Here is a 14,442-nt window from a genome sequence, read left to right as displayed (position 1 = left end):
GTTTTCATTTACAATGAACCACCATTTTTCATTATATTTTTATTTATTTTATTTATATTTAGTTGTCGATTAGAGGATTTTTTGTAGGCATTTTCTCCCGGAAACTTATGATGCTAACTCTTCATCTCATTAAACTTAATAGATTTTTATCGTTATTTGGAATAGCGACCAAATTATACCAGTTAACTGTGAGTATCTTGGTTGGTTCGCACACCTAGCGTGAAGATAAACCAGACTTTGTAGCGATGGGGCTGCAGGCAACTTTCCTGGCAAGTGACCGTCTGCCTAGAAAAACCTTTGAAAGGTTGATTTGGGCCAGAGGCTTACCTTCTTTCCAAACAAAGGATACTGCCCATACTAACTAAGCTACAAAAAAGTGACCTTTAGAACACACATTTCTCAACAGCAATATAAAAGAGTGTGAGCATAGAAAACGAGATTGAGGCAGTTGGTGGCATACTCTCATTACGCGTAAGTCTGCAAAATTGGGTGGCCATTAACTGAACTACCAATGACAACTATGGCTGGCTGCCTATCACGTTCCAAAAGTTAGTGCTAAGTTCTGTCTACTTCTCTCCTCGTTTAGAGAATAAAAAAGAATTACAGGAAATTTCATTCATTTATAAACGTTTATTTTATATTTTACGAGTAACATAATTTATAGGGCATATGTAGCTCAGTGGAAGTGATATTTGCATCCACAGAGCACAGCTGTGTGAAGAAGGACTTAATTTCAATTCTAGTCAGCGACTACAGGAAGTTTTTCTTAGCCTTTCTTTGACTGGTTCATGAATTGGTCAATCTTTGGAATGGCAAACGAGTTTTTTTTTTCTTCCGGAAACTCGGGTAAACTCAATCAACCATAGATGCCACACGATTTGATACAATAAAATATAGTGTTAGGGTAAGAAACCACGGAATGGCGGCACTTGTTAGCCATATCTTCACTGGATGCTGCTTAAAATTAGTGATAACCTTGAACCAGTTATCTCCGATTGATTACCGGTAGAGTTTGAACTGCCTCATTCAGTCCCCAAACGTGACATAGGGTTGTAATCACCTTGCCACTCCCTCTATATGGGAATAAAAGACTTTAGCTGATAGCATAGCTGATCTAATTTTAAAAAGTAACTTATTAGATTTGCTTTCAAATCCTGCACATGAAGTGTGGATGTAAGTGTAAGTCAGGAAGGATTTTAAAAAAGAATTTAATAATTAAATAAATTTTTATATATAAGTTGAAATATGTCAACTGAAATAACATGGAATGACATCTGAAGCAATATATATATATATATATATATATATATACAGGGTGTTCGGGATAAATTTGACAGTTTCGTAAGGAAAAAGAAAATCTTCTTTGTATCTATTAAATTTAATGAATTGACAAAAAACCATTACAGGCAGAGTTAATTACAATACTATCAACAAGATTTACTCAAAATAACCACCATTAGCATCAATCACAGCTTCAATTCTGCTTCGGAACCTCGAACAAGCTGATGCTACAGTCTCCCTTGGAAGGGCCGCAAAAACTGTTTTAATTTTATCCATTAACTGGGCTTTTGTATTACTGGAAGTGCGATTGGTGTCTTTTTCAACTGCGCCCCATACAAAATAATCCATGGGGTTAAGGTCTGGGGAGTTTGGAGGCCAAACATTTGGACTGGTGAAGTCGTAGAAATTTTCAGACAACCATTTTTGACTTTTCCCAGAGGTGTGGCAAGGGGCCGAATCCTGCTGCCATACATACGGCCTACCATTGGCTACCCTTGTTATCCAGGGCTTGACTACAGTTAGCAACTCCACGAACAAAGCCCGAATTCCAATGCCAGGGTTCTTCAACACCTGTTCCTGCAGATTTGCGAGGAATTCTGCTGTACGAACGCAATCAGATTGTCTGCTAGGGATCTTTCTTCTTGCTACATCCTCGTAGTCACCATTGCAAGTCTCTAGTTCATGCCTGATTGTTTTTACTGTATTCAGGGAGCATTGGGCAGCAGTCGTAATATCCTTATTTTGATGGCGGGCACGAATCATCATGATACAAGTTATTCTCTTCCATGATTCAGGTGGGTTCCAGCTATCCATCCTTTCTGACATCTTGTATATGAATGAAGAAGGGTCCAAACTTTTAAATGAAGAGAAGTGTGTGTTAATACATGTAACTTACGGAAAAATATAATTAATTATAAATATGTCAAATTTATCCCGAACACCCTGTATATATATATATATATATATATATATATGACAAAAATATTGTTTGTATATTGTTTTATGTAAGCTTCTCCGTCCACAAAAGGTTGCAAGGCTCGTATTTTACTATTAGTGACGTAGATTGGTTAAGGTTAAATAATCCAGAAACACTACTTTAGAAACTTCAGACTAGGAAGTTTCAAACATGGAGAACTCAGCATATGTAGCTCAGTGGAAGTGATATTTGTAGACCTCCAATAAGGTAGTCTCACAATGCATGATTAAACACATCTCTTACAAAAAAGACATTCACAAACATTTATGCCTTTTCAGGGGGATTTAAACTCATAGTGAATAGACTCCTCATTCATTATCTATTTCATTCAACCAGGCCAATAAATATATATGAAAATATATATGAAAATAAATAAATCCGCTAACGCTTTTTATTTCTGTATACGTAGTAGGCGACGCCATATATAGCCATATCTGAGTTTTGGAGAGTGAGGGTGGGGGGGATTCAGTTTCCACAGGCAGCCAATCAGAGATAGATGGCTCAAGACGATCACTAGTTATACATAGCATTCGGTGAAGAGAGGCAGCTGACAAGTGCCGCCATCTCGAGGTTCTGAACTACAACACTAGGTATTTAGTGTTCTACGGTAGATTTTCTTGAGTTACAGGAAATAAAAAAAACCGAGTTCCCTATCTAACTTTTGGAGACTCAGTAGTAACCAATCAGAGATTGCTGATTGGTTACTTTTTTTAAAAAAAAAGGAGGGGGGACAGAAGTTTGCTCAAAAGCCTTGGTGAAGGACAAGAAAGTAAGTTTTCTCGATTTGCGTTTGGACTTGCAATATACTTTTTAATACTTTGTTGAAAACTTTTAATTTCCTTTGAGTCACTTGAAATAAGCGAAATTTTTACCTTTGACCACTTTTTCACACTTAGTCACAAAAATAAAACCTCTAGCAATCCATTCCATTCATTTCACTCTCCAGACAAAAAAATATAAAAATGTAGTCATATTGCTCAAATGCCAACAGAGCACCCCCCCCCCTTGTTCTTTCTTCTGCTATCACATAATGAAAATTTTCACCACATCAATTCTGTAACAATAACCTAATATGTATCTATCGTATCCTGTCCTCCATCTATCAACCACTTTTATTAACCTACAGATCTAATTATATTCATAAGCATGTTACATCTTAGTCACCTTCTTTGAACCCCTTCCACTATTTCCTGATTCCTAAGAAATTCAGAGACCAAATCTGAGCATAGTTGAGATTTGGAAGTATCAAAGTCTTGGGAGTAATACTTTTGTTCCTACATGTCAGCATATTTCTCAACGCCCAAGTGATCTGCTATGTTGTTCTGCCCACTATATACAATTTATATCCTCTGAACTTTAGTTCCCTGCCCGCTGTCAATGCTAAATTCTTAGCCCTCATCAGTTTCTAGCAGAATTCTATTAATATAATATATAGCTTGCAATGAGTTCACTCGAAAGTGCATAATTTTCGCTTGCCCGTTGATATGTTAATCATTTTTCTTGGCCTACAAAGTTAGTTTATTCAGGATCTGTATATCACTTTTTTTATTATTTTATTTATTTTTTTTTTACTACTGCGCTCCCTAACATAGAATCATTAGCAAATAACTGAATATTACTCCGCATATCTTTCCAATATTATCAATGTACAAATTAAACAACGTTCTTGCTTAAATGATGCTACTCATCCATTTAACTCCAACCTGATTTATCTTCTTGATGCTGGGTATGCAGCCTGATACTGCTTTCTTCAAATACCTTTTAACCATTTCCCATGCACAATACTAACCTCCCTTCCTGGCATTTTATTAGGACATGGCACTGCTCCAAACTCTCTGCTAAGTTTTTCATAATTGCATGTAGTTCCACGCATATCCCCTCTTCTTAGACATGGACAAATACTCTGATATTATCACCAAATCAAACTGTGAAACCCAAGTACCGTCCATAAAGTACTATTTTAGGTAATTATATGTCAACAGCTAAATTATATTTCCCCACGACCACCTACCCTATTCTCCTTCCAGTCTACGTCGACATAATTCAAAATATCACATGATCATCATTCCTGCATTTATTGAACTAATCTGTCCATCATATCATATCTTTCCTTGCAACTCGTATACACTTTGTTGACTTTAACCTCACAGTGGTTATTTATTTGCTGCAATAATTATTGATGTATTCAATAGCTATTCTGCTATGTTAATTCAAACAGCCGTGATTATATTATGCTATTCTATATTCTTTCATTAGATTCCCTAAAACAGTGCACGTAACTGAAAGCAAACATAACTTGCACATGTGGAATACAAATAGAAAACCATTATTAATAGTAGTCCGTGATCACCAGATTACAACACGCTGTAGATTACTGCATAAGGAACAAGATAATAGGAACGAAACTGTTCAGTGAAGAGTAGAATATCTTTTGCACGCTTCACTATTTTCAAATAAAAAGTGTTCTCGCATTTTAATTTCGCTTATTAATTTTCTTTCTAAGAATCTAAGCTAAGGTAAGAAAATATTTTAACATACAAAAATAAAAAAAATCTTGTGTAATCCTAATACAAAAAAGTAATTATATCCTTAATTCTCTTCTAAGTGTTCAGATAAGACATGACTTTATGTATAATGGTTTGTTGGGCAGCAATTGATAACTTACGATATGTAGTAGCTAATTAGGCAAGCTGTCACGTTATTAAACAATAATAATAATATTATTTTACCCGCCTTTACTATTTTCCAGAAAATCGAAATGGTAAGTAAGGTTGAAGTGGAAAAAGAGGCTACTAACATACTAACACTTTTTTTTTTTACAATTCTTTCGATTCTTCAAAAAGGAACTTGTGATTTCGTTTTTCTTGATAATTACTATACTGTGTGACAGTGCTTATGTCGTTTTTAAAAGCAAATTTATTCATAATTAACATTTGCAGATTTTCGAGCTGTTCCGACAACTTAAGTTTGTTCTAAGCAGGGAAAAAAAATCGCATATTCACACATTCAAGTGAATAATTTTTTTTCCCGTGAAAATCGTTTTCAACTTATTATAAAAGTATAATAATAATAAGCGCTGCGAACTACGAAACACAAGTAGTATAAACATCGGCTATAATGACTTTTGATGAACTGTATTTACAACAAGAACAACGCGCTGAAATACCAGAAAGAAATTATTTTAAACTTCTTCTTCCTCTTGTGCCTTATCACATCTATTTAGGGTCGGTCTTTTTATATGATGCGACTTTACGTGAGTGATCCCAACCGACTTGTCGCAGAGCCTGACGTTGGGAGAGGGGGGGGATATTTTTTGTCTGTAGAAGTGTGTGTGTTCTCACGGGACCGGTTTACCTGTTCTGAGAGACGAAAAAAATCTCCGTATGAGACCAGCTAACTCACCTTCAATCGAAAGAGACCAGATTAGGCCGGGAATCGAACCCAGGTCTTTTCAACCAAAAAGCTTCATCTAAACCGAATGAGCTACGGAGGCTCTAAATTATTTTAAACTTCTAAGGGTAATAAAATTTTTGCAACTCTCTTAATGCGGTCATTTTTTTATTTTGGGAACGAAGTCTTCAGGGGAAAAATTTTATATATATATATATATATATATATGTTAAGAATACCAAGCAATTTTTAAACCTGGTTTTACTCCATATATATATATATATATATATATATATATATATATATATATATATATACACCCACCCACATACACACACATTACATACGAGTATATATTATAATTTTAAGTAGAAATGTTTTAAACATGAAGTTTGTTCGTTCTTTGGTCTAAATTTTGTCTCTGTTTTGCTTTTATCATTTCGCAAAAATTTCTAAAGTCTTAAAAAATCTTAGTAATAGTTTCTTGTAAAAGAAATAAATTTCATCGAAGAAATAAAAACATTGTATGTCACAATAATTGAATGAATGCATTTTTTTTTAATGTGATTCCCACTCATGAAATTTGCAGTTGAAGACATTCTGGTTACTGTGCTTATAGTGGTATAATTCTATTAGTGAATTATGAAATCAGTAGCGTGTCATTCCCTTATACACCCCAAATAGAACGGCAGCGACTTACATCATAGGAACCACTAGAATGAAACATTTACTGTAGTCAAGTGAACACTTAAAGAAAAATTTGGAAGAAAAAAAAAAAAAAAGCTTTTGTTTGTTACGAGATCGGAAGACTTCCTAAAGTACCTTCGGAATAAATTTTTGTGCTCTTTTACATATTATATAGTTCAGTTTTAAGAATGGGAATCCTTTATTTCATTCAGAGAAAAGAATTATACCCACTATAATTCAGTAACCAGAATGTCTTTAACTGCAAATTTCATAAAAAATCTACAACTGAAGACAAGAAAAAAAGTTACGGAAAACATTGGCCACGGAATCTCTCTCTCTCTCTCTCTAAAATGAAATAAATTATAGCTAAATGATGCAGTCCGAACTTTTGTTTATTTATTAACATACATCTGTGAAAATTTTGCCTTCCGTTTAAAGTATTTTTAATTTTTTATTTCAAATATAACAAATCAACGTGTATGAATCTGTAGACAGAAACTTATCAGCATTCAAGTTTTTTTTTTTTCATAGGAAGGACATAAAATCTTTTGATCTATTTTCAGCCAGATAAAAGAAGCATTAAATTAGACATAATTATTATTGAGTAAGATTTCATTGCAAGCTTTTGTCTAATTTTGTGTAAAATAATTTCGTAGATGCTATTGAAGCAAATTTCATTGCTATTGTTTCTTAAAATTTTAAATAAATTTAAAATTTATTTAAAATATGCTTAAGAAAGTTAATTAACAGCTCCGTTTCGAAAGATTCATAAGGTTTTCTAAAAATAACTGCAAATAATGATAATGAAGCTTAAGTAAATTGGGGGTAATAATCGGTAAATTAAAGCGACAGCTATATTTCAGCATTCTTGAGAAAAGTGTAAAGTAATTCAATACAAAAGATTATCTATATCTCTAATGAAAGGATCAAATTAATTTCATTCAAAGTTACGTTAAGAAATTACTCATATGGCTGGTTGGAGAGTGGGTTGCTGCGGATTCGAATTCCGCTGTAAGTGGAATGAATGTTTTTGTTGTAGTTGAATTTCACCACCTGGTGTGATAAAGAGGATGCCTGAAGGCTTGAAAAAATGTATGGTCTCTAGAGCAAGATTTCCGAACTGTCTAAAAATAAATAAAAAATACAAAAATAAATCAATACATAAATAACATGATAAAAAAAAAATCTTAGCCTGCACATAGTACTAATGTACTATGATTTACAACCACTGACAATTTAATTCACAAGGGAATAGGGAAATTCACGAGCCAAATTACATAAATGAAAAATGGGCGCGAAATATCATGTAGAATTTCTGAATAACAAAAACACTCGTCGTATTCTACACGACAACTACAGTAAACTAGTTTCCTGAAATTAAAATGACGTAGAATAACAATCTTAAATACAATTAATTAGATAAGGTTTAACGCAAAATGATCTGAATAAATTCAAAAAAATTCGGTAAAAATAAATAAAAAATAAACAATGCAGAAATAAAAGTTAAATTACCATAAGAACTCCAGAAAGTTGTTTTGTCGACAGCTGAAGTGTGATTTTACTAAATGATGGTCACAGGATACGACTGTCGGGGTGGTGATAAAATGGTGATTTAACCCGATAATACGTGTTTTTTTTTGTTTTTTTTTATGAAAATCCTTTATTCGCGAATTCAATTTGATAGGTGCTAGTAACATCTGCAATAAACTAAAAGTGACTAAGTCCGTCTCATACGAAGCTAATAGGGATTTTCATCCTGCAAAACATGCAAACCGCCAGAAGAACACATTCAATTAATAGGCATAATAGCCTCGCAGCCTTAGTTTCTTCGGCCATGATTTCAAAGAACAGCGTCTACAACAAAGAGAAGTTTGGGCTGGCAGAGTAGTGCAGATATAGCTGCGGATGCCCTTTCTGCACAGACCTGGGAAAGAAACTCGTTGGGTTAGCCGTGAAATGCACAGACCAGAGTCAAACGGCACGAAAGATTCTGAGAAAACGCCAACCTTCCGTCCCTATAAACTTAAAGTGTTATAAACCATTCTGCCAAAATGACAAGGTGCTACGTTATGAATTCTGCTGTGACATGAAAGATCGTCTTGATGCAGATGAAATCTATCTTCCAAAATTTAAGTGACAAGGCAACAGGGATAGCCTGAAGGTAAACGGGTTTTGGGCTATGACTAATAAGTGTGTGACCCTTTGTTCTTTCCTAAAAAATTAAAATAAATACATAAATAACGGAATTATCTATCTCAACATGTTGGCTTATACTCCAACTGCTAAAAGAGAAAACCAATTGCTGTTCATCAACAGGTGGTGCATCATCCTATCCTATCCTGGAGATAAAATCCAAAATACACAATGAGTATATGTATCTTCATTGTAAACTCTGGATATAACAATATCAAAACTCAAGTTTATGTTCTGTTACTGCCAGTAACATCGGGAAAATCTAAGACTGGAGTATAACAATCATTGTGAAATGAGAGAACGTGACTGGTAAACGGAGTATCCCTTTAATTTGTGTAGAATCAAAAGACGGAGTCCATATTAAACTCTATTAGTTCAGTATGGACTTTTTTAGGTTGCTTTCCGATGGTGTAAATTTATCATTACTATATGACGTGCTATTTCTTCATTTATTTTATTTTATTTTTATTTATTTATTTGTAAATGAATAACATGTCTTATGGAGCTTCAAATTTGTGTTTAGTTTGTATATTTAAAATAAATGATGCATTGAAAAATGAATATTATCTTGGATATTTTGCATATATATATGGTGTGTGTGTGGGGGGGGGGAATGCACATACACACACAATACACCGAGATAAATACAGGTTTAACATGAATCTTTTACCGATAAAACTGCACAGATGATGTCCTTTCGTTGGAAAGACCTGGGAAACGAAATATCGTTTCGGTACATCATTAGGGAGCATGAATATTTAATATTAATTCGATACTAAGTTCTGATTCTCTTATGATAGTATATACGATCAATAAACCAGTTGAATAGATAGCGTATACCAAAAAAAGTTGCACAGTGCAAGACAAGAACTTGTCTTGTGAAAACTTGCTTAATGGGCGGAAGTGGCTTGGAAAAAGCCAGTATGGTCACTAAAAACAGGATTACTAGATATGAATCTAATGAATAGGATTCTTATTAAAAAATAAAATAACTAATCTGTTTTAGGGGAGAAAGAGAGAGAGAGAGAGAGAGAACAAGAAAACGGTTTCCTTCATCAAAATAATACTAGATGGCAGCACTGTTCCTTAAATCATATTTTGGGAACATCAGTTATTACTCCGAGAACTGAGCTATATGGAAAGTATTATCGGCAAAAGTAATGATAAGTAAAATGGAGAAATTAAAAAAAAAATAATAACAACACGAGATTAATTGACAGAAATTATATTTACACTTCTACTGTATACATTGGCAGCTGCATATACGTGATTATAAATCAGATAAAAGCATATTTACATGAGTTGAGTCACCCACAGTAAGTACAGTAGCACATTATTTATTGGCAATGCACACTTGTTATGACTATATCATGTTCTTTTTTTGTTGTTGTTTCTGCAGGAATGTAGATTTATATTATTTAGTTTGTTAAGGCTTTTATATACCACTGGTTTAATTTCGGCGACATAGTGATGTCTATATTACTAGTTTGATAATGGTGCAGCAACTCACGGCATGAACGCGAGGTTTAAAAGACCCTACGAAAAAAAGCAGAATATGGGATCAAGTAAAATGATAGCATTTGACACCAGTAGCGAGATAGTTGGTTTGAGTGATGTTCGTAGTTAAGTCTTGTCTCGTGCAGTATTGAGGGGGTTGCAGTGCAGAAATTTTATTATTATTGCATGACACTCCAGGGAATCCAAAGACTCCCTTTTATCGAGGGAGGACACCTACTCTCTCCACCAACTACAACGAAACGCAACTACACCAACGCCATCTATCGTCCACCACCACCACTTTCAGAGACAATCACAAACATCCATGTGGAGATTCGAACTCGCAGCCTTTTGGCTGGAGAGCGGATACGCTAACCACTCAGCCAACCAGGCCAGCATCATCATTCCTGTAAATGTCTTATTCAAAGAGAAATGTCTGGGCTAAACTACAAGAAAGAATTGAACGTCGTTAGGAAGCTGCGGAAATGTTCTTGGTATCGTCTTCAAGATGAATGTAGTGCGAATGTCAGGTGTAGAAGGTTATCTGTAGCTTAGAATACACAATGAGGCATTTTTCGTTGCTGGACTGTAGAACCTTTGCTCGGAATGATTGGGCCAGTAGAAAGAGAGAGAAACATTATTCCTTCCTCTTTTGCTGTTTCATATTGGTTGATTTCAGACTAGACATTCTCGTCCTATATGACCAGCAATTTTATAAATAATAGGTAATTGCATGTGTCTCTGAAGCGGTCTAGTGTGTGCGTGTGTGTATGTGTGTGTCGCATGAAAATTTTTAACATAAATATTAATGCTTCAGCCTTCTGTAGTTTCCACTTTTTTCCCCCTTTTTTTAAAAATATAATAAAGAACGTGTTGGAGCTTATTAATAGGTGTCCACCGAGTAAAGTAGAGTTTGACAACTGAATAAAGCTCATTGCTTCCGACGTCAGGCGCAAACAATCTGCATTGCTTACAAACGAATACTTTCTGAACATTAGATTTTTGAATTTGCAGAATATACTCGGGGGATATGACAGATCGAATAGAATTTTGAGATTAACTTACACCAAGCAGGTAGATTAGTTGTATAAGCAGAATTTAAAAATTTATCCTATCCAACTTGCGTAAATATAAACCGATACAAACAGAAAGCTATTTGGATCTTGCGTGTTATTCCAAACAACGAAAAAAGAGACAAATGAACAAGAGAGAGAGAGAGAGAGAGAGAGAGAGAGAGAGCAACACACTACAGTGTTCTAAGGTTTAATGACCTTTTCTCTCTCTCTCATTTTCTGTCAAATTCTTGCAAATTTGACAGAAAGTAAGTTTATGAACTATAAAAATATATAACAGTTTTCAAGAAAAATTAAGCATCTCTGTGTTAGAGGAAATCAAATGAATTAGCGAAAGAAAGAACCTGAAGTACGCTCTCCTTTGAACCGAATCAAGCATAATGGCACTATTTGGGACTGAACAAGTTGCTGTTGAAACATTTCTGGAAGAAATTTTTAACGTCCATGATAAACTTTTTTTTTTTTTTCCCACCTGTTGTAAGTAGTTATGGAGGTTGCCAACTAACAGCAAAAGCTGGTGTACTGGTATTTGAAAAGTTAACGTTAGTAGAACTTAGTGTCTAAAGAAGCAGATCGAGTCAATCGCTAGGATATTAATTTTAAGATTTTTATGTCGTGTACCTACCTAGGATAATACTCTAGCGATCTTAAAAAATCGATCTTAAAGATTGAAACCCTGCTTCATTCTTTCTGGTATGCTGTTATATGTTTTATTACTAATATTTACGATTTTTGAAAGCTATTTCTGCATCAGATATAATTTAAAAATTACATATAAAATTTTGAATCAAGGTATTTTTGTTTTATTTACAGGAATGTATAAATGAAACAATGTTCTACTGTTATATATGCCATCAGCTGTTCTCTCGAAAAGTATTTTACGTACGACATCTTGAAAGTCATGAACACAAGCAAAATCTCCAGTTTGTTTCTGCTTCGTGTGGTTTGGGTATTGTTTCAGAAGACACCGCCCCACTATTTGATGAACTGGGTGCTTATAAACCACGTTTAGGCAAAACACAATATAATGAATATGAGTATCCCACTGGCACAAAGACCTGTGATCATTGTAATAAACTGTTATCACGACTTGTTCCATATCAGCAGCATTTTGGATGGAAGCCCAGAGAAGTGGCAATTGACGCAACCCCGTATTCTGGTTCAATAACCGTGGTGATAAAGAAAAATGTACCATGTGCTTGTTCTTTGCTTTCACCTTCCCATAATGCATGTAACGTTGGCTCTTCCTTCAAGAAACACATACCCAGAGATGATGCAAAATATCGAAAACTAGAACAGAACTCTTTTCGTTCAGAATTTCAACCAGAAAATATTAAGAAAGAAACGGAGTGATGCAACTAACGGTAAACTTTATACCGGCATGTGCAAAATAGTTCCCTCATATGTCATCACCTCCAGTGAATAGTAATAATTTGAATGGAGGAGAAAATGATTCATGGTAAATTCATGGTTCTCCCTTAATTTTAAGATAGTTATCATTTAAAGGAATAGTTTTGAATCTAATTGTAATATGAACAATATTTGTTAAATAAGTAATTTTAGTATAATTTGCTTTTTGCCGTTTTGTAACGGAAATTTGAAAGCATAATTTATGTTGCAACGAGAATTATCAAACTTTTCTAATACGATTCTTTAAAAGGAGATACAATTGTAAATCTTCACTGATTTATGAAACAAATAAATTAGGAACATACATATTACAATTCTTATTTCTTTATATGTTAGTATAATCTGGAAAAATCGCGGCTACATTGTGTGCTACATTGTTTTACACTTACGCAGAAGAACTCATTATCAAAAAAAAAAAAAAAAAAAATGGCATACCATCTCATTATATAATAGCTAATGGCCAAAGGGCAGTTCGAGAACTACATCTAGCTAACAAGAAACTTCCTGCATGTTTTTCTTATTCAAAGTTTACTGTTGTTTTGTAGTAATTGATTTAAAAGTATTATAAGGAAGAAAGTTTGTGCAATGAATGCTTTCTCTTAATGAAAATGAAATTTTCTGGTATTTAAAACACTTATTTTATTTTATTTATTTAATTAATTTATTTATTGCAATTTTAATTACAGTGTGGCGCTTTTGTGTTCGCAAACACTGCAAGTACACCATTAAGGCAATTACGGTTCAGGCTATTTTAGGAGGGGAGGGGAATTACTAAATGTTTATTAAATTTTTTTTTTTTAATTCACGCTTTATTGATACCATCTACTTCAACGTTTGATATTTATTTAAAATTTTAATTAAATTTTAATTAAAAAATTATAGATTTATTTTCTTTTTTATGCAACTAAAAATTGTTCTAATGACTTTTGAAGAAAATTGTGTATTTTAGTGTGTATATCAGTGATGGATGATGTAGAAGAGAAATGCTTCTCTTCTACATGACCTGCCTTTAAACTTTTTTATTTTCTTACATTGAAAACACCCTAAATCGATTCGTCATACTTTTCTTATCCCGAATAGACTGTGCTTAACTATTATTAATATAAATCGCCAGGCTGGAGTAGTTAACAGCCTGGCATTTCATGTTTCGCCTTTCACACCAGACTCTACTGCAGTGTTGCAAACAATTTCGATTATTTGTAAAATTTCCTCTGGAAGTATTCTTTTATTCAAACTACGTTTCAAAAAATCGTTAGCTAGCTCACCTGAGGTAATAAAATTTCTTTTCTTTTAGGCTCCTTTCTTTTAGGTTTACACGGTGATGTGAATACATTTAGGAAAATTATGGATACAACTACCGTGTTTGAGTAAAACTTTAGTTTAATGTAAACCCAAAATCCACATTCGACGTTTCGACCTTTATATCAAGGTCATCTTCTGAAGCATATATACTATATACAAAGAAACAAGCTACTACACTACAATCTACATGGTTTGCTAAAGTTACTGACCAACCGTTACAACAATTATTGGCCTGACCTCTGGTGAAGAAAAAAAAAAAAAACTTACTGCATCAACGATAGAGTCCTATTATTAATATTATCTATTGGTTGTAAAATTACAAGTCTATATATATATTAACGCCATGATTATTATACATATAAATTCCAACCAGTTGGTATGGAATGGTTTCCAATACTAGCTGAGGTTGCCTAGAGTCCTGAGGTATGCTGGATACTAAATATGAAGTAGGCTGAATGTGTGCCATCCAGATTCTTGGAATTTTCATGCCATCATTATTGTTGATATTTGGGGTGGTTTATCAGAATTTCGCCGGCTTCCTTAAATTTTTTTTCATACAGGTTTTTGTAGGGTGTAAAGAGCGGGTACTTTTCCAGTCGATTTGGTGTAAGGTGTTGAGAGCGTGATATGAGA

The 14,442-nt window shown here is 33.9% G+C and overlaps 1 protein-coding gene across 4 annotated transcripts in view; it reads right to left on the bottom strand.

Annotated features, from left to right (window-relative positions):
• The window catches only part of LOC150101585 (UPF0669 protein C6orf120 homolog), a 219,601-nt gene that overhangs the window by 73,106 nt on the left and 132,053 nt on the right, over positions 1-14,442 (bottom strand). The window contains exon 1 of one of the 4 annotated variants that reach the window (XM_090400179.1): positions 7,299-7,429. The exons of the other annotated variants lie outside the window; for them this stretch is intronic. Coding sequence (XP_090256305.1) covers positions 7,299-7,302 — 4 coding nt within the window. The 5' untranslated portion in view covers positions 7,303-7,429. Of the gene's footprint in view, positions 1-7,298; positions 7,430-14,442 lie in introns of those variants that run through there. 4 annotated transcript variants of the gene reach the window in all.

The sequence above is a fragment of the Typopeltis vanoorti genome, chromosome 11, assembly GCF_054136105.1.
Source record: "Typopeltis vanoorti isolate ZY-2024b chromosome 11, IOZ_Tvanoo_1.0, whole genome shotgun sequence".
NCBI classification, from domain to species: Eukaryota; Metazoa; Arthropoda; class Arachnida; order Uropygi; family Thelyphonidae; genus Typopeltis; species Typopeltis vanoorti.
The sequence above is the reverse complement of the archived record's forward strand: the minus strand, read 5'-3'. Positions and strand labels throughout refer to the sequence as shown.